This window comes from Drosophila miranda, chromosome XR, assembly GCF_003369915.1.
Source record: "Drosophila miranda strain MSH22 chromosome XR, D.miranda_PacBio2.1, whole genome shotgun sequence".
Classification (NCBI taxonomy): domain Eukaryota; kingdom Metazoa; phylum Arthropoda; class Insecta; order Diptera; family Drosophilidae; genus Drosophila; species Drosophila miranda.
Genome location: NC_046674.1, coordinates 17,445,946 through 17,466,017, shown reverse-complemented (window position 1 = coordinate 17,466,017; position 20,072 = coordinate 17,445,946). Strand labels below are relative to the sequence as shown.

General features: G+C 41.4%; 1 protein-coding gene across 1 annotated transcript; it reads left to right on the top strand.

Annotated features, from left to right (window-relative positions):
• Positions 1-218: 218 nt before the first annotated feature.
• Positions 219-19,721, top strand: LOC108165600 (lachesin). Its single transcript, XM_017301674.2, has 12 exons — positions 219-591; positions 6,817-7,171; positions 9,096-9,202; positions 10,465-10,669; positions 10,734-10,895; positions 11,039-11,167; positions 13,219-13,309; positions 14,162-14,245; positions 14,538-14,647; positions 17,042-17,104; positions 18,216-18,512; positions 18,618-19,721. The coding sequence occupies exons 2-12, from the start codon at positions 7,057-7,059 to the stop codon at positions 18,692-18,694; spliced, it is 1,440 nt and encodes a 479-aa protein (XP_017157163.1). The 5' UTR covers positions 219-591; positions 6,817-7,056; the 3' UTR covers positions 18,695-19,721.
• The last annotated feature ends 351 nt before the right edge of the window (positions 19,722-20,072 follow it).

Sequence of the window (20,072 nt, the reverse complement as noted above, 5' to 3'; positions counted from 1 at the left end):
CTGCGCCACCCACCGCCAACGAGTTCGAAAGTTGGAGAAAGCCGAACCGGCAGCCGAATGTTGGATGCCGAAAACGAGCAGCCAAAAGGCGAAAGCCGAAACGAAGCGGTGCGAACGAATCCGAAGTTCTGAGACACGAACACACTCCGAGAGCCACGAAGCTTCAGGCTTTTTGCCAGTGAAGCGAGGATGGCTCGGAACTCAGTTTCACTCGAACCTGCACCGGAAGTGGTTGTCAGTACCGCGAGACTTTCCACTGAAAAGGAAGACCCTAGGCATAAATAAATCAAGTAACCGAAGAGCTCTGTGGCCACGCTGCTACTCTCAAATAAACGTTGGTCTGGTGCTGTTGACAGCCTCAGCTGTCGCTCGAATAAATCAAAAGCAATTAAAATGATATTTCAATTACCGACAAAAGTGTGCAACAATTAACAATATTTTATTTGAATTTTTTTTTCTGTGTGTTCCGTGCTGTGTGTGGCGGTCATGAAAATTATTTAAACCGCAAACAGCAGGCGACAATAAATTCTGCGGTCGGATCGTTAAATAATTCGCTCACCTGCAGCGAGCCACCGTAGGAGAAAGAAATGAGTATGGAAAAGGACCAAAGAAACAGTGGAGTTTTTCCCTATTTTTTTTGTGTTGTTTCTGTATTTTTATATGCAATTTGCATTCCACCGAAAGGGGGTTTGGAGGGAAAATTCATTAAAAATACAGTTGAAACTGAGAAGCGGAGAAGACGGTAGACGGCAGAGCAGAACCGAGCCGAACCGGTTGCTCACTCATCCCTGTGCCACATAAATTTCACGGCAATCAGCCAGCAGTGCTGCAAGTCATCCAAACTTCATTTGTTGCTACTTGGGCTGCTGCTGCCCGCCCCTGATGCTGATGGTGCACTCCGCCAGAGTGTGCTGCTGCTAGACTCCTGCAACTGAAATATTGCTTCCATTATTTATGTTAAGTTTATGCAACATTCTCTCCTGCTTCCTGCTGAAACATCAGCAGCAGCACTACGAGTAGCAGCAGCTTCGGTGGCTCCTCTGCTCTTGTTTTTAATATCCTTCAGCTTGTAAAGGAATTACTCCTCAAGCCATGGGACTAAAAGCAAACCCCAGACTCGCGGCATTTTGCTCCATCTTGATCTTCATCTCCATCTCCATTTCAATCTATACGCTCTCGTCCTTCCATCATTTGCCTCGTTATGCCAGGACAAACATCATCATCTTTCTGGTTCATTGCTCTTGGCGCATGCATGCGAGCAGCTATAGATAGATGGGGTGCCAGGGCGAGTGTTATTCCTATCGAGTGCATTAATAAATCAATTGTTTTTGCATCGACAAGACCCTGTTTAGCTTCAGGGATTGACAGTTTTGTGAGGGCGCATAAATCTGAAATGTAATCGCTGCCAGACGATCCAATTTGCTTAGGGTTGGAAAATGAACTCTAATTGGGTCTGAACGGAAAGAATACAATAAAGTAGATATCGGTTAGGGGCTAGAGGCTAGAGCAGCGATGGTTGGCAGATATACGAGTAAATTTATAAAGAGATTGATGTTTAAAAAATAAGAGAGATGGATACGGAAATTTATGGCCAGGTTGCAGAGAGATTTATAGATGAAAAGGATAGAAAACAAAGAGAGGGAGAGAGTGGAGACATGTAGTAAAAGATGTGGATGTGCTGAAAGATTTATCAAGCTATAAAAAAATTAAGAGATAGCCAACGGATATCTGTAATTGGACTAAAAGGTTGATGAAAATATGTAGATAGTTCTTTCGGAAAGATAATGGAACTTTTTAAGTAAAAGTGTTTCAAAACAGTGATTTGTCGCAAAAGGTTTTAAAATATAAATGTAGGAATCTTTAGTGACACACATCGTTGTATTATTCAATGGGGGTACCTATAATACATATTCTTCAAGTCAAACTTTTACTGCCCAACAGATAGATCTATTAGCCTACCCTGGACTGCGTAAGGATCGGTAATAATCTTCTGTTTAAAGGGTGCCACGATTCGAAAGGATTTTTATGGGTTTGTTGCATCTTTCATTCTATTCTTACTTTATTTAATTCTTAATTAATTACTCGAACAACAAAATGCCCTCAACGTGTAGAGAAGCTTCATTATTATTACCACATATTCCATATTCTACTTTACCAAGAAAGGCCATCTACAAAGCAAATAGAAAAGCACTTGGTTACCAAAAAATGGACCACAAGAGAATACCACTTCTTAGGGGCGGTGGTGGGAGGTGGGTGTGCTCTTAGCCCTCAAGCTCATTAAGTGCTATTTCCCCTTAGAATTGGTTCCATTCCGAAGCAGCCAACTGCTTGGGGGCACCTTCTCTCCTCTCCACTCCTCTCCCCACCCCTCTTCTCTTCTATATGTATATTTTTTTGTCGGTGGAACAAAGGATAATAAGTAGAGAGGAAACAAAAACATTTACTAATTAGCTCTTCAAGGATGCTGCTGCTGCTGCTGTGGCAGCTGCTGCTGCTCCACAATGAATGTAAAATTATCAAATCCTTTTCTCCCTATTATTTTTGTGGTTTATTAATGCAAAGTGTGTGGGTGTGTGTGTGTGTGTGGGAAAAAAAGATTCGTTTGTTTTGTGCGGGGCAAAAGAATCTGGGAATGGAAAACCGAAAGCGAAAATTTAATGCATTTTCTTGCCGCATTTCATGTCATGACGCTGAAATGTCTCCTGCCACGCTTCCCTCTTCTCGCCCCGCCCTGCCAGACCCGCGCAGACATCTGCAAACAATTCCATTTGCGCTGGCTGTCAGATCTCATGGCATTGCTCAGCTGACTGGCAGACACTGGGCTTGCTGTTGGCTCCTACTTGCGCCAGCCCCCCCTTCCCGTTCCCGATGAAAATGCCACAGACACAGAGAGAGATGGAGATGGCGATGGAGACAAGAGGAGATGACAGCCCCAACAGCAGTCTTTCCAGCACCATGAATGCCATTTCTTTTGCTACCTCCAAGCATAATTTACATTGTATTCCATCTCCTCTTCCCCGCTTGAGTATGCAATTGAGGCTGTCTTTTATGGTTTTGTCTTCTTGGGTGCTTGGTTCAGTCTTCAGCTTTTTCCGGCGATTCCATTGCAATTCGCGCTGCCATTGCCACAAAATTTCACTTGTCACAGCGTCGCAGCTTGAACAGACCGGAGAATCGGCCAGCCACCTCTTTGTGTGAGTATTTCAAGCGGAAACGAGACTTAACTTCTATTTATACATGTCAGGCTGGTTAAGTTGTGATTTCTCTGGACTCTCGAGTCGACTGATTGCATCATAATTACCCCCCAACCCCACATATGCCGCCCCTTCCCTTCCACCACCCAAAACAACAACTGCCACCGACCTTTTCTCTGTTTCCCCCCCTTGATTTTTGTGTGCCCCTAAGTGCTTTTTAACGAGCTCTTGCTCTCGCTTCTGGTCCTCGTGCTGGTCCTGGTGCTGGTCCTGGCTGCCGTTTGTTACGTTCTTGTCCAAAATAGAAAATTTGTTTCCCAATTTTCGACCGTAATTTGCCCCCGAATTGTACTCCCAGCCATGGCCATAGCCAAAGCATGGACGCATTTCTCTCTCTGATTTCTGTCGTAATAATCTGGTACATGAACCCCATAATTTGTAATTTCAACCTAATTACTTCGAGCCCTGAACTGAACTGATCTGAGAGGCAGGATGACCTCCCCTCCCCTCCCCTCCCCTCCCCTACCCACCCATCCACCCAGATACCCTGTTGGAAAACTGTTGTCCTGTTGTCCGCAATAAAATGTCAAAAGCAAGGCAACAAAACGCCCATTTTTGTGTGCGTGGCACAGACGTACGCAGGACAAGAGACACGCCCCCACTGCCACATGTGTGTCGGGGATTTGTATATCCTTTTTCTGATTGGGGGCCACATGTTAATGTTCTGATATCCATTTCGAGGTAATTTTAATTGATTTTGTTATCCCTCTCTGGTGTTATTTATAAACAGAAATTAATATATAATGACATCGAAAGTCATATTGTAATTAAAACAGGGGAAAAAAACTGAACAAAATTTAAAACTAAATGCATTTTTAATTAATTTCTTTAATTATTGAATGTTAGGTGATTACCATAGAAAAAAGATATAATTAAGGACAAAATGTAGGATGCTTTAACCACAGTTCAGGAATAAAAAACGTTCCATTTTAAGATTCAGATTTCGAATAATTTATATTGATTCAATTTTTTGTGGTAGCACATCAAAATGGGCAATTATATATTAAATACTGGCTATTTTGAAGCCATCTGGCACTTTACGAACTTTACACTGGAAAATAAATATAACGAAAATAATAAAGACTGAAAAGTCGAACATCAAATACTCTTTCACAAGAAAATGGGAATAGAAAATAGCACCCAACCCAACAACATACACATGTAATAATATCTCGCAATACCTCTTCCGAAGAGTGTATGGAAATCCTTTTTTATAAATGGGATTGGGATATATCACGAAAATGGTTGGGTTTTTTGTCCAGCATTTGATTGAACGGGAAAATGTTACGACATTCATTCCGACAACCGACAGTTTTAACTACTTTCAAAAACGACTAAAACAAGAAGAAATACGTATGTATGTATGTATATAAAAACCATCTGAATAAATGCATACACATTAATATTTATGCCTTCAGTCAGATTGTGCGAGTATTTGGCAACGCAATAAAAGCAGGTAGAGCCTTCCCAAGCGAATCAAATATTAATACCAATATCGAAGCGTCAACTGAGTTGTGAGTTTTGAGTGAGTGAGCGGTGGCAGAGCAGAGTTGAGAGTTGTAAAGAGAGCCCTGGCAAGCGCAGGAAGCTGATATGGAATGTTCATTCATAAATTATTTCACAAAATTGCCATTGGCCCAGCGACCAAGTGCAGTAAGAGCTGCCAGAGTCTAACCGATGCGATGCACTGAATGCTAGGGGAAATCCAAAGGAGACACAGGATACTCTGGCATGTTGAGGGGTATTCTGAGAGATTTGCTTACTGGTTTTTCATACCTGAATGTTGCTGGGGCGCTCCTTGGGCAAAATCTGTAAGAATCAATGATAAATAGTTGAGGTTCTGTTGAATATTCGTTCAAAAATAGAGGGCGAGTCCTGCCAACCTCCGGCTCACTCGCTTTTTTTTATAATATATGATAGAGCATTCAAACTTGTCCTTAATGAGTTAGATGGATTTGTATAATTATTTATTAGACTAGTGGAATTTTTTGATAAAAAAATATAAATATCATGGAGTTGTTTCGAATTTAAACATTTTAGATATCATTAATTAGAATATTTCAATAGATTCACAACACATTCTCTACCTCCTTCTAATGATTTCCTACTGATTTCTGAGGGTATTTCTTGGGTCATGTCAAACAAAAACCAAATAAAAACGCATCCAGAAATTAAAATGCAATGGAATGATGTCATATATATGCCATATAGTACACCGCTAAAAAGAGTAATAATAAAAGTAATGGTCACGGTGACGGTGACGGTGACCATAACAGTAACAGTTACAATGACACTGCCTTTACTGGCGGCCATAGGCCATCCACCATCCGTCCTGCAGCTACAACAACAACGCATTTCCAGGGGCCATAAAATAGTAACATCAATGAAACGCATTCATACATATGTGGGGGCAGTGGCAGTGGCAGTGGCAATGGCTATATATCCATAAATACATATAGACGACGACAACTGACCGGAATAAAGTGCTATTAATAATAAATGTTGCAGGGAGCCCAGCCAAATGAACTTGGCAAACCGAGAGCCGAGAACCGAGAACCGAAAACAACCAACAGCCAAATACACACAAACGACGGTACAGCCAGACAGGCAACAGCCAACAGGAACCCAAATGTCCAGTCATGGACCCCAGTCATGGACCCCTTTAGGCTCCTCTATAGACACTACTGCAATGCGTATTCCCATTGTTTGTACAGGTTGAAGGTGGATATGATGATTTTTAGTAGATGTTTGCTATGCAGAAAGGTAGGGGTAAGAAGATACATATATACGTATAGATATGTGGTCTGAATGAGCTTAAAAATTAGGTTTGAACCGCTAAGATTTGGATCGCTGTAACATAAAGTTGTCAGAGGTCAAAGATCTGTAGAAAAAAAGTCTTAATTGAAGGTTTATTTACGGGTTTTGTATCTCCCTAGAAAATACTGATTGAAAAGTAATGCTAAACTTTCGTCTTTTCAAAGAAATTTGCCAACATTCATTGGTGAGTGACATTTTCAGATGCGAATGTTTGCAGGTCTACTCAAGGGTATCGAACGATTCGACTCTAGAAAGGTAGCCTTTATTGCTGTTGTTTCTGTTGTTGCAAGTCGTAGTCAACATACAACATTGCAAAGCCCTGGCAACAACAATCGCAACGCGAAATTCCAGTCCGAGTGCCATAATAATAATAAATGCCATAATCCCTGGAAATCGGCGTTCCTCTGCTGCCTGGCCCCATCCCGCCCCGTCACGCCCTTCACCGCCCCGCCCCGCCCCGCCCACACATGTGTGTTGGCTGCATTTTTATATTCAATTTCATTGTTTCGTCTGCAGCAAAAAAACAACAGCAACGGCAACGGCAACAGCAACAAATGCAATCCGACGCGTCAAGTGAATTAAGCGATTTTTAAAGCTTTACGCTAAATGAAATTTGAATTGCCGGAGTGTCCGTATATTCGTGCTGGTGTTGGTGTTGGTGTTGGTGTGGGTGTTGGTGTTGGTGTTCACTTGTGTGTGCAAATTAAATTACGCAAATCAAATAAATGTTTTAAATCCAAAAAAGGAAAAAAACACACGAGAAGCCAAAGAGCAAAAAAAACCAAATAAAAATTAAATACAACCAAACGGCAAAAGCAACGAAATAGTTAAAAAAAAAACGACAACAAAAACCCATTTAATGAAATTTAACCAAAAAATACCAACTGCAAATTGTGTAAAAAATTCCACCAATTCTATTTACATCATTTAAACAATAATCTAAAGGAAACACTCTATAAAAAACGAATCAAAAGAGAGAGACGAAATGTTCATTTTAACAGTAATTAAATTGCTGCTTATAGCCTTAAATATATTCCCCAGTCGATTCACGAATCGACGGATTATGTTTGTCATCTACATGACAAATCTGGTGACGCACGGTAAGTCGTAATTGATGATATTATTTTTGAATTAATATGTTTGCTTGTTTCAGTATTTCAGTGTTGGTAATAGCCTTATGACATTAGACTTTGCTAACTTTTCTACAGAAAAAGAGATACAATGACAGATAAAACGCAAAACTACTGCTCGTTGTCACCTCTAGACTCGTCTCCCGATTATTAGTCGAAGAACTAAGGCACTATATGTGACAGACAGCCAGCAAAATTGGATCTGAAAGGTGTAACAATCGATCTTTGCTGCCGCAGTGCTGCTCCCAGCTTCACTGGAATTCTCAGCTATATCTCTCTCCTTTTCACTGCATGCTTTTCCCATAAAGCAAAGTCGAATGTCTTAGATATTTCAGTATTGCTAAAAGGTAGTCAGTATTGGTCAAGCTTGTGGTACCACAGCTTAGTGTTGACTAGGGAATGTCTCAGTGTTTCTGATGGAATTTTAGAGCACTGCGTAGGTTGATTAATGCACTGTTTAGTTTTGTGTCCGAAAACATTTCGTTTTCAGCCTATGTCCACATCTTTAGGTAACGCAATATCCTCCGATAGTCAGTTCTTTTAATGAACATGTCCAAATCCAGTTGCGATTCATCTGCCATGTAGCGTTGTATCATAATTTCCTCTCGAAATTCCCACGAAAATGTGTCCATATGGCTTTTTTCGGTGTTCATGCCACCGACTACGTGTTTTTTCGCAGTGTTAAGCCTGTCAGATCTGGTCATAATTTAATTAAGAAAATGAGACCTCAAAACGATGGCAACGCACCAAACACACGGCCTGGCCAGGACTGTTCTCTGTTTTCCTCTGGCCTGGCCAAAGCCGTGAACCATGAGACAGGTGCAATGCTGGTGCCTACTGGAGCGGTAGCGAGATGCAAGGAGGTGGAGGGGCGGAGGGGTGCATGGGGACACACGGTGCTCCGGCTGCATGACGCAGATAACAGGCAACAGCAGCCAGGAGGTAGACCGTGTTTTTTTTTTTTTGCTTTTGCTTTTGTGCGCCACTTCCGCGGCAAAAGCAGAAGCACGAACACGAAATGAATGCATAGAAAAAGAAAAAAACAAGGAAAAGGAAAAACAGAGTGAAACAAAAGTTTCATATTCCAACAGGAGGACGCGACAGGAGGTGCACCACCATCAGCATTCGCACCGAGGACGCCTCAACAGGCGTGCTACGTGCTGCCATAGTCGTTGCCACTGCCACTGCTAGTGCCAGTGCCAGTGCCATTGCCCCCGCTCTTTGGCCAGATAAAAAATTGCTTTGTTTAATTATTTCATAATGACGCTGCGGTTGCCTCTGTTGCTCCTCCGTCTGGTACTCCTGGTGCTCCTTCTGCTCCTGGTGCTCCTTCTGTCCATGGTGCTCCTGCTGTTGATTATATTTGGCCTGTGGGTCAGGGATTTCCGGCAACAGCTGCTATTGCTCCTCCATCAACATTTGCACTCCTTTATTTTTATTACCCTGCACACACTCCGTTGGGCTTTAATGACTTTGTTATGGTCTACAGAAACACCGCTATCGGTGTCGTAGGAAAATGGTTCATTTATATTTTTGGATATATTAAGGTATTATTTGTAGAGAAACTTACAGGATTACGGATGATTTGAGAGCAAAGGGAAATGGTCCAAAGTTTTTGTAAGGAATACGTATATTCAAGATTTAAACCGATTAAAGATTTCACAAAGATAAGAGATTTATTTCCAAAAAGTTTACTTAATTTACTGCCCAATAAATCTTTCTAATTATAATCTTTATCCACAAAAAACTTTCAAAACAATCTCAAAGCTCATCTAAGCTTCGTCGTAGCCCAATGAATGCATCCTTTTAATGAGACTATCTATCTATCTAACACTCATTAACTAACAGACTTTTCCGGCCTGTGGCTTCTCGCCTCGCCTCTTTTTATTCGCAGTCATGATGGATGAGCCACGCTTCGCACAGCCGATACCAAACGTCACCGTGGCCGTGGGCCGTGATGCCAATCTGCCCTGTGTCGTCGAGCATTTGGGTGGCTATAAGGTGAGTACAGACGGCTGATATGGACCGTGGTGAAGTTGCCATAAATTGTGCGTAAAATGAGTGCCCTGGTTGGCCATTTGATGAAGCAGTTTTCGAGCCAACGACGGACACTGTCAGAAATCAATTTCATAAATGGCCCAAAGACCAAAACGAAACGAAACGAAGGCGAGTGTCGGAGCAGACAGACAGCGAGAAAGCCCAAAGGGCAGGCATTCACCAGGGTCCATTGACAGACGGGCCTGCATGGGGGCGGGGGAAATCTTACTCGTATCTTTAATTCAAGGGCTATTTTACACTCACATTCGATGGAGGATTGCACTCAAATTAGAGATATGTTTCCAAACAGTTTCCATGGAAAATTACAGCCATATTTACTGGTAGTTTACAGAGAGATTTAGACATCTCTAATTAATAACTACGAGTATATTCGATGGCAATTGAACCCACACTAACTTTTCGATGCAAGTCTGACTGTCTGACTGTCGGGTGCCCAAGGCAACAATCTGTGGGATTGGAATGTGATCCCATATAAGCTAAAGATACACTTCAGTCAGGCCTTTGACTTTGAATTCAATCTCCATTTTCCATTCTTCTGGCCTCTCGAACCCCAAGGAAAATGACTAGAAAATCACTTATCATTTATCTCCCTCAGCTGCTGCTGCTGGCACAGCGAGAGCTCATAACAAATCACAAATATTTACTCGCCATATCAACTTCATATAAAACACTGTCCCCAGGACCAGGGGTCCTTTCTGCTGCCTGGCTCTTATTGGACTTTTGTCAACATTGGCCAGGACATGCGAGGGCCAAGAAAGAGCGAGAGAAATGAGAAACTCATTCCTGTCACTGATGGCTGGAGAAGAGGCAGAGAGAGTAAATTTGAAAAGTTTGCAGCTGGGCAAAAATCCTTGCAGCATGAGGAATCCCTTTCTCTTTCTCTCCCTCTTGTGTGTGTGTGTGTGTGTATGTGTGAAAGAGGTCCAAGGAAAGTGCCGAGAAAGACCAAGACCAAAAGCTGAAAGAAAAGTGTATTAAAAATGCGGAAACAGCTGTCAAGTTGGCTTTATCCCCGGGTCGGTCCCTGCGTCACACGACATGACGTTCATTTATAATGACAGCGTCCTCAAGCGTCCCACTCCTTAGATCTTCCTCGAAGAAGGAGCACAGCCTCTGTGTGTGTGTGTGTGTGTGTGTGTGTGCTCATGACATTATTTGGAGGGAAATTGACCAAAAATCGATTATGGATTTGAATCGTTTTGTAGGTGGCCTGGATACACATCGACAGGCAAATGATATTGACCATCCATCGGCATGTGATATCGCGTATACCACGCTACAGCATCACCTACACGGACAACACGTGGCTGTTGCACGTGAATCAGGCCCACCAGGATGATCGCGGCTACTACATGTGCCAGGTCAACACGAATCCAATGATCAGCCAAGTGGGCTATCTACAGGTGGTGGGTAAGTAGTGCTCCCCCCCTCCCACCATTGTTGAGCTGTGTCTGTAACTGTATCTTTTTTGCAGTGCCACCCAACATACTGGACATTGAGAGCACACCGTCATCGGTGGCAGTGCGCGAGAATCAAAATATCAACATGACATGTCGTGCCGATGGCTTTCCAACGCCCAAAATCATTTGGCGTCGCGAAGATGGCGAAGAAATAGCCGTCGAAAAGAAGAAAAAAGGTAAATCGAAAGCTTGGAGACTGTCAGAAGAGACTGGAAGATTGCAGGAAGTGGCAATCAACTCTAAGACTCATTCATCTTCCCTCTGCTATCTTTTGGTTTATGAAACATATATTCTCTAATTCCAATTTTCTCTAAAATAGTGCTCGTCTATGATGGCGATATCCTGCCGCTGACCAAAGTGAGTCGCAATGAGATGGGGGCCTATCTCTGTATTGCCACAAATGGTGTACCGCCATCGGTGTCCAAGCGCATTATCCTGGATGTGGAGTGTAAGTATTCTCAAAGACAGAGACAGACAGACAGACAGACACAGTCCAAAAACTATCCGTGTGCTCGTACTCGTACTCGTGTATTATATTTGTCCGCAGTTTGCTGCTGCCTTTGTCAGTTTAGTTGAAACACGCGCGCGCACTTACCGGAGCGTACGCGGCCATTCATCCAGGCCAGGTATCCCATTCCGTACCTATCCTTCTAGCCGTACACTCATCCCATGCCATCCATCCTGGAGCCACATCCCATCTCATCCATCCATCCATCCATCCATCCAGCCAGCCAGCCAGGCATCGTCTGCTGTTGTACCCGGCTGCTCATCAATTTAACTGCACGCTCGTTGCTCCGTTGCTCCGCGCAATGAGTGACAAACGCAGCAGCTAAGCTGCCGCCATCTAATGCAGCTGATATATACCTATATTCTCTGTATATATACACCAGATATACAGCAGTTATATGTATATATCTGTCATGTATGTGTGTGTGTGTGTATATCTGGGAGACCTGCGATGGGCGTAAAAGTTACGCTGCTTCTGCCGCTGCTCCTGCTGCTGCCATTGCACGCCGTGCGCCAGTAAACGCTTGTTAATCCTAACGAGTTTCAGCCGGTGTGCTTCTGCTCCTTGTGCTCCTCCTGCTCCTCCTGCACTGACAATAATTCACGTCACGTACCTGCAATAAAGTCACTTGCCGGCGTTGCACGTATGACTTTCACGGCGTTTTTCTGTCCCTGTGTATGTATGTGTGTGTGTGTGTGTTTGTGAGTGTGCTTTTTTCTCTCTATTTTATTATGAACGGTTTTGTGCGTGAGCACCCCCTCCCCCATCCCCATCCCCCTACTGCTTTCGGGTGGCAGAAGGAGAGGTAGGCGCAGGTAGGCGTATTGTTAGAAGCGTTTAAAATTTCCAACAATCTCGTTTGGAAAGAACACACACACAGCACAGGACACAGCATAACACAGGGGAAGGACGGGAGTGGTTAAAGAGGAATTCTGGAGTTTGGTTTCAGTCGCAGGAATCGGAGGCTTTGGTTGTTTGAAAATGAGCAACCTAATATATAATTTCGTTGAGGTTGTTTCTAGTGGGCGTCTGGTGGTGGTGGTTGAGAAAAGGTAGCTACTCGTATACGCGAGTATGTATTTTGTGTTAAGTGAGATGAAATGCCAGATATATTGAGACAGAGCAGAAGGGACTGGGGATCAGTGCCAGAATGGAGAATAAATGGATTTCCCACGGGGCGGATTGAAGGGGCAAATCTGGCTTAAGTTTCCTGTGAATTATTGCGAAATAGTGGAAATTTCAGTGGCTTTAAAACCTCAAGGATATTTTTGGCGTTTCAGTAGATGAAAAAACCTTTGAAACATCAGGGATTTGAACTATGAATATTCGTATCTAAGGATCTATAGATGCTTTAAGAAAAGAGCAGTCTTCAACTAAGAAAAAATTCCATTTACCATTCAGGAAACCCCCGTTCTAGCCCCTTCCAATCATCCATCCAATACAAATTTTCAGTGACAAACCCGTCCAGAGCACGTACTTCCTGCGAAACTTCATTTTTTTTTTGTTTCTCTCTCTTCCGAGCCTTTAACCCCCTCTCATCGCTCAATTCTGCTGACGTGTTGTCTTAGCCACATTGTATATTGCTCCACTTGTACGGCTGTGTGTGTGTGTGTTTAACCACGTTGCGTTGCCTCTTTCTAGACTCAATTTTTTCAGCTTTGTCATTGCACTTTCATTTTAAGCTGGCAGACAGATGGACCAAAAGACAGAGAGACGGACAGACGGACAGACAGACAGAGAGACAGAAAGAACGATGGAGACAAACATTGAACAGGCGTAATGCTGCTGCTTATGCGTGTGGCATAAGCTTTGCAACGACACCTGTATCCTGTGGCACACCCAATCATCTGCAAACCAACCCCCCTCCATGCCCCACCCCAATGATCTACTGCCATTTACATTTCGCCCCCAACTTTTCCCCCACACACACACAGTCTCTGCATCTCTACCTGTATCTCAATTTGTATTTTTATCTGTATCTGTATCTGCAGTTTCGCCTATGATTTGGGTGCCGAATCAACTTGTTGGCGCTCCATCCGGCACAGATGTAACCATCGATTGCCACACGGAGGCGCATCCCAAGTGAGTTTCCTCTATCTCTCCCTCAATCCCTTTCTCTCTTTGCATTTCGATTTTCTTTGACGTATTTTTTGTTTCTTTTATTTTTGAGATTTTTTCCTGGATTTTTTTCCTGTATTTTTTCCTGTTAAATGTTGTTTAGAAATTTGTGACTGCGTCTCTTTCGCTCTCTCTGGATTTTCCAGGTTTATTTTGTGTTTTTTACTTCTGTTATACTCTATTTTTTGGGGTACATTTTTATTTTGTGCAGGAACTTTATTAGTTTGTATTATTTGAATATTTTTAGAATATAATATAAGGCCCTTTATTTTCCATATATTTTTTTTTACATATATCTATTTATTTAAAGTATGATTTTCTTTATAAAATATTAATTTCTCAAAAAAAAATTCACGGCTAATTCAAATATGAGTCCTTCTCTCTTTATATTCAAGGTCAAATGTTCTATAAATAAACTCAATTTTTGAAGGATAATTTACCATTTTTGTATATAACAATTCATGTAAAAACTTAATTCAAAATTTATTTTAGGGTACTTGAGCCTTCGTTCTATGAAAACTTTATTTTCCCTGCCATTTTCATTTGATTTTACATTGCACCTGATTGCAGTTTCTTGTGCATTCGTGTGTGTCGTGTGTGTGTGTGTGTGTGTGCGTGTGTGTCATGGGTGTCTGTGTCTCTATTGAGTTTTGATCACTCGATTTCTCTTTTGATTTTGTTAAAATATTTACTTTAATTTGAGAATTTGATTAGTTTTTTCCATTTTGTTTTTGTCATGTGCTAAGTGAATTTTTTAATTTAAACCGCACCGAAACGAACCAAAATATTGAAAACGTTCACGTTTACCACCGACAGGGCCATCATCTATTGGGTGTACAATTCGGTGATGGTATTGCCCAGCAAGAAGTATAAAACCGACTATACGGAGAACTCCTATCGGTAAGTGGTAACAGTGCCAAGGCACAAGGTACAGTGCAGTGCCAGTACAGTGCACCTCTAATATAAATAAAACATCTAAGATTGTGTGGTTAAATATTTATCAGGCATTTGCACTTGCGCTTGCACACAAGTTGCACACTGCTCAAAAAGTTTCGGGTAAAAGTCAAAGACGGATCGGGGGGCGTATGGGGGGGGATGGGGAAGTGGAAGTCTCTAACCTTATGGCTAACGTATCCGTTTCACTCTGTTCTGTTCTGTTCTGGTCTGTGTGTGTTTTCGGACCTTTTTGCAGCGCCCACATGAAACTGACGATAAGGAACCTACAATATGGTGACTTTGGCAACTATCGATGCATCTCGAAGAACTCACTGGGGGAAACGGAAGGCTCCATACGTGTTTACGGTAAGTGCATCTGTATTGGTAGCTTAAGTGCACTAGTTACAGCAAACACACGGCACACACACACACACACACACAGATACACTCACACAGGTAGAGAGGTTAAGATAGCTAGAGAGAGAGAGAGAAAGAGAGCAACACTCACCCACAGAGCAATGCAATATCGTGCGCCCTTTGTGGCACAATTTTGCCAAAAGCTTTTACCTATAGACCCGGAATATCCCACATATCCCTCTCCCACGCTCCCTCTCTCTCTCTCTATCTCTTTCTGTCTCTCTCTATGTTGTCCTCTGGAGCGTAAAACTAAACGAGCGGTGGCTGGTGTCTGGCCCTATCTGCCCCTCTGTCCTTGACTCCACCTACTGCTCCTTCCTGCCTTTCTTGCACCTATCATCATTCCCCCACCCCCACCCTCCCCATGAAGCTTATTGCTCGGTAACATGGCCCCCACAACAACATGGAGACACATTCACCATAAACGTAAACGGAAAATAAAGGTGAATTTCGGAATTGTTTGACTTTGTATCGCCCAAGGAGCTCTGGTGCTGCCATCCTCATGTGGGAGTGTTGGATAGCTGCATTTATACTATATTTATTTTTTATGCAGTTTCATGTTTTCGGGTGGTTTTTTCCAACTTCTACTTCTTCTGCTTTTACTGTTTACAATTTTGTGCTTTGGCAAATGGCGAAAAGATGTGGGGGCAAAAGGTTATCGAAGCACAAGTTTAACTTGGTTTTGATGGGGTTCTCTCTATCGGGATGTATAAAGTTTAGGTTTAATTTTATTCAATTTTGTTCTCCGTCTTCCACATTGGAAACCTTATAGATGTGCTCTTTGCTGAACGAGTAGGTTTTCCCGTAAAACAAAGCAACAATTTCATTTTGTACTTTATACTGTACACTGTTTTTACACTCGGAGAAAAATGGAATAGTAAAAAGAAAAACAAAACACACCCATATTTAAATTAAATATTCGGTTTTTAATACAAATTAAATTTAGTTGACTTTTACTTAAACATAAATGTAAAATTTATATTCATTATAGCACATAAACACTTAAAAAAAAAACATATATATATGTATGTATATATTTACATATATGTATGTATATATATAATATGCCCGCATATATTAAATATTTAATTTTTAGCAAAAAAAAAATACAATTCAAATTTATTATATTCATATTTTTGTTGATATTAATTTATTTAAAATATTAAAAATTTATTTAAATCAAATATTTGTATAATAATGATAAAATTTGAGTGAATAAAATTTATTTTTAATTCTTATTAAAATATATTTATTTTTTTAAATAAGAAATATATATTTTTCAACATGAATAATTTTTTACACAAAATATATTTATTTTAAATCAGATATCTATTTACAATGTGAAAACTTTCCTTTTTAGAATTTGCACTTTTGGATACTATCTTCTTTTGCTTAAAATTTAAAAAAAAACTAAGTGTAAAAATTACCATCTTACGTATTTCTTCCCCAGTTGTAGTATGCACTTCTCTCAATTATTTTCATAAAAAAACCTTAAGAGTAGACCACAGCTTTTTTTTTTAAGTTTAACTAAAACTTCATTCATTCCAAAAGAAAATAAATTACTTCAGTTTCCTTTTCAGTCAAACAGCTATGCTCCGGTTTTCGCAACTTTTTGCTATAGATGGTGTTTAATTCAAAAATTTGTCCAATAATACTTTTAATAAGAAGCGGGTTTTCTTTTGGAAATTGAAATATTTTGGTTAGATCTAAAGCCCATTGGCAACCGACTGAATATCGTAAGAATCTTACAGTCAATTAGCAATATTTTTGCGCTTTTCGATAGGCGATTTCCGCTTTATTTCAATGCCACATAAGTATGCTATGGTTAACACTCACGCCCCCTCATGGGTATGTAAGTTGAACCACTATTATCCAAAGAAAACGGTCGACAAATGGAGGCTTCGGCTGATAGAGATGGATTTAATGCGCCCCCTAAACTCTGTTGGCACCCGTTTTAGCTCGAAACTTAGCAAATCCAGTTGCAGACGTTCGAGTTATGGAAGTTCAACCGTATTTGTATGGCTGACCCTCAAAAGTAGGCACCACTTTTCGTTGCGTTTATACAAACTTTGAACCAACATCGAGTTCAGTTAAAACTCTGAGCGAGCCGAGCCTTAGTGTGGTTGACCTTACCACTAGAGAGCCACCACCCCCCTCCCCCACCACCACAGCACCGCCTCTTGACACAGAAAACCAGCCACAAGCAACCACACACACAGCCACAACGTGTAATGAAAAACCATTTGCTATAAGTATTTTTTTTTTGCTCCTGCAATTTTTTGTTTGTAGAAAAGGCACTACTCTAATTATTAATTATGCAATGTTATTCAATTCCATTTGCAGAAATACCTTTGCCATCCACACCATCCAAGCAGGTGACCCACACCACCGTCGAGTCCAGGGAGAGTAAGTATAGTATCTGTCAAGATGGGGGGGCAGGGGGAGACCGGAGGGATCCCGTTCTCTATGTGGGGGGCGATGTGCTGCTCCGTATTTGGTGCTTAACACATTCAGTGTTGAGCGTGAAAGTCACACCAGCCCGCACACACACACACACACACACACACAGGGGATACACACAGAGATACACAAATAGATACGTAAGGGGAAGGATACAGGATACAGGATACGGCGAGCCACAAACAAAACTGCGAAAGTAGCAGCTAAGCCAGACAGATCCACAAGCAGGAGCTGGGGACTGCGACTGTGATCTGGGGACTGGGGGGTCTGGGGGGCTGGGACACGCCCACAGAAAAGATAAAGTAAAGCACTTTTGACTATTTCAGCGATAGGGTGGGGTTTTTTCTCGCTCACTCGCCCAGACCCACATCCCCACCCCCTCCTCTTGTTGAAATTCAAGTCGAGCAGAAAAGTACACACACTTTCAAGTCTCCTGTCCTCCGGATCCCGGAGTCCGTGTCGCTGCTGCTGCCTCTGTGTGCTCCTGGCTCCGACTCCGACTCCATTCACTGGCAAAGCAATATGCCGGGGATTATGCTGAGGAGTAGGTGGAGGGCGGGCGAAAGGATTTTCGGGGGCATTAGGTTGGAAACACATTTGAAACACTGCCGCAGACGCTGAAGCTAAAGCTGGAACCAGAGCTGGATGCTGGATGCTGGATGCCGAAGCCGAAGCCGGGGGCAGAGCAAAAGACCAAACATATTTTATTTAAAGTGACTGGCGGGCAGAGAGCAGAGCAGAGCAGACCATACCAGAGTAGAGCAGAGCAAAGCGCGAGAGCAATGCAACGGAACCTAATCCCGGAGTCAGGACAACAAAGGATGCCATTGTTTGTGGCCTCGTGTGTGTGTGTGTTTTTTTTTTGTTTTTTTGTATCGCAGCCAAGATTTCCACGCAATTTAACTTGAAAAGCATGTCAGGTTAGGGTTAAGTTTTGTTTAAGAGACCGCAAAAGACTTGTACGATTCGACGATAGTGACCCACAAATAGTAGCACACTCTATACACACATGCACACATATACATATGCAGTATATAATTCTATTCATTATATACAGACAATATCATACCCTCATCACGCAACGATACAACGAAATCCCTACAAACGGATGTTGGATATGCCATGAAGAACGATTTATATCCTGGCTCTGCCTCCTCCTCATCGGGCTCGGGTGGCAGTGCCTCGGCGGCCTCGTCATCATCATCGACCTCCATGCAGACCTCAGCCCTGCCCGGCGGCGGTGCATCGGGCAATAGCCTCTCCGCATTGGGGGGCAGCGCCAAGGGCTCACTGGCGATAGGCAAGAGCATGTTCTACACGGAGCGACCACCGAATGAGTATTCATCATCAGTGGGTAAGTAGCTTTTTGTTCAGCTCTTTGATCTTCCCATCTCCTTCAGAATGATGATGTTATTTATCCCCCTCCCCCCACAATCTACCCCTCCACTAACGACCTTAGCTGGACTGATGCCTCCACAAAGCTGCTGGCTAACAACGTTGGGCACAGCCATCTATCTGGCAATCATCGTGCTCTGAAATCAATAAATCCTTTCAGTTACCCAATAAGCATTTACAAAATGCAGCCAAAGGGGTGGGGTCTATAGTCTGTCTATCTATCAATCTATCTACGGGGGAGAAGGGGTTAAGCCTAGGTCTATAAACATATTTCATAGCTGGAAAAGTATATCAAAATTGGAAAAAAATATCAATAAGAAATAATGCTTCAAAAACTTGGCTCACTTCAAAGCTATAAGAATTTGTAAAATAATCAAAAAAAAAAAAAAACAAAAAAACGAAAAGCAAAAAAAAAAAACAGAAAACAAAAAACAAAAAAACGAAAAGAAAAACGTATGAAATTTTTTTGCAAAAACAATAAAATGCTCATTGTATGTAAAATACTTATAAAACGATGGGGGATTCTAAAGCTTAAGATATCCCGAAAAAAGAAACGAAAAACAAAAAACTGAGATGAAAATCTACTTGTATAATATAAAACCTATATAGTATATATATATAAACTGAAAAGCTGATGCCGAGAAAGCAGAATTAAATATAGAAATCGTAAATGTTTAGCAGCAAATTGTTGAGATAAAGTCTCTGTATTTTGTTCTGGATTTTGGGGCTTAAATCTGATTTTCTTTTTGTGTGCCACAAAAGCAAAAAGCTCCTCCCCTTAGAGCCGAATTATGTTTATTAAAAATGCATTTTTGGCCAAAACCAAAACACATCTGGTCTCTATTTGGCCAATTTCCAAAAGGAATTTGTTGCTTTTAATTGAGAGTTTCTATTTTGTTTGTTTCTTTTTTGGCAACACACACACACACACACACACACCTACGACCATACACACACATATCACAGACACTGAACAAACACAAAAATACTCGTACCAAACGCTGTACAAAATTTTCATATCAGACACAGACGAACAACAGTCTGGTTTTCGTTTTTTTGGAATTAAACATATCTGAAATTTATACAACTCTCACATGAATAGTTTTATAGAGTGGTCTTGTTTATATTTATCAAATTTTTGCGATATATATATTTTTTGGCAGATATTTCTCTGTTAAATGCATTTTGATAGATTTTTGCTCTAATTTTTTATCATATTTTATATTTATATAGTTCTGCTCTTAATTTCTCAAATCTATTTTAAATCAAAGTATCAGTTTTTCTCTTTCAATTTTTTTTGCTGCATTTTCAAAGTTTCTTCAAGCCAAACTCCTCCGTAAATCTCCAACATTTAACTGAATTTTTGTTTTGCCAATTCCTCGGTATCCCTCCCGAATATTCCAGCATCTAATCCAAATGGCTTTTCTTGCTTTTCCGAAAAACTCTGCTGGAAATTCGTGTCGCAACTTTTCAACTTCTTCTCGGAAAAAAATCCAATTTATTTAATGAAAGAAAAAGA

What these genes read in the sequence shown, in the direction of transcription:
- LOC108165600 (XM_017301674.2), top strand. Translation starts at nt 7,057, where the DNA reads ATGTTCATTTTAACAGTAATTAAATTGCTGCTTATAGCCTTAAATATA. An exon ending in CACCGTCGAGTCCAGGGAGA is followed by an intron (nt 17,105 to 18,215) that starts GTAAGTATAGTA and finishes CATTATATACAG; the next exon opens with ACAATATCATACCCTCATCA. An exon ending in TGAGTATTCATCATCAGTGG is followed by an intron (nt 18,513 to 18,617) that starts GTAAGTAGCTTT and finishes TAACGACCTTAG; the next exon opens with CTGGACTGATGCCTCCACAA.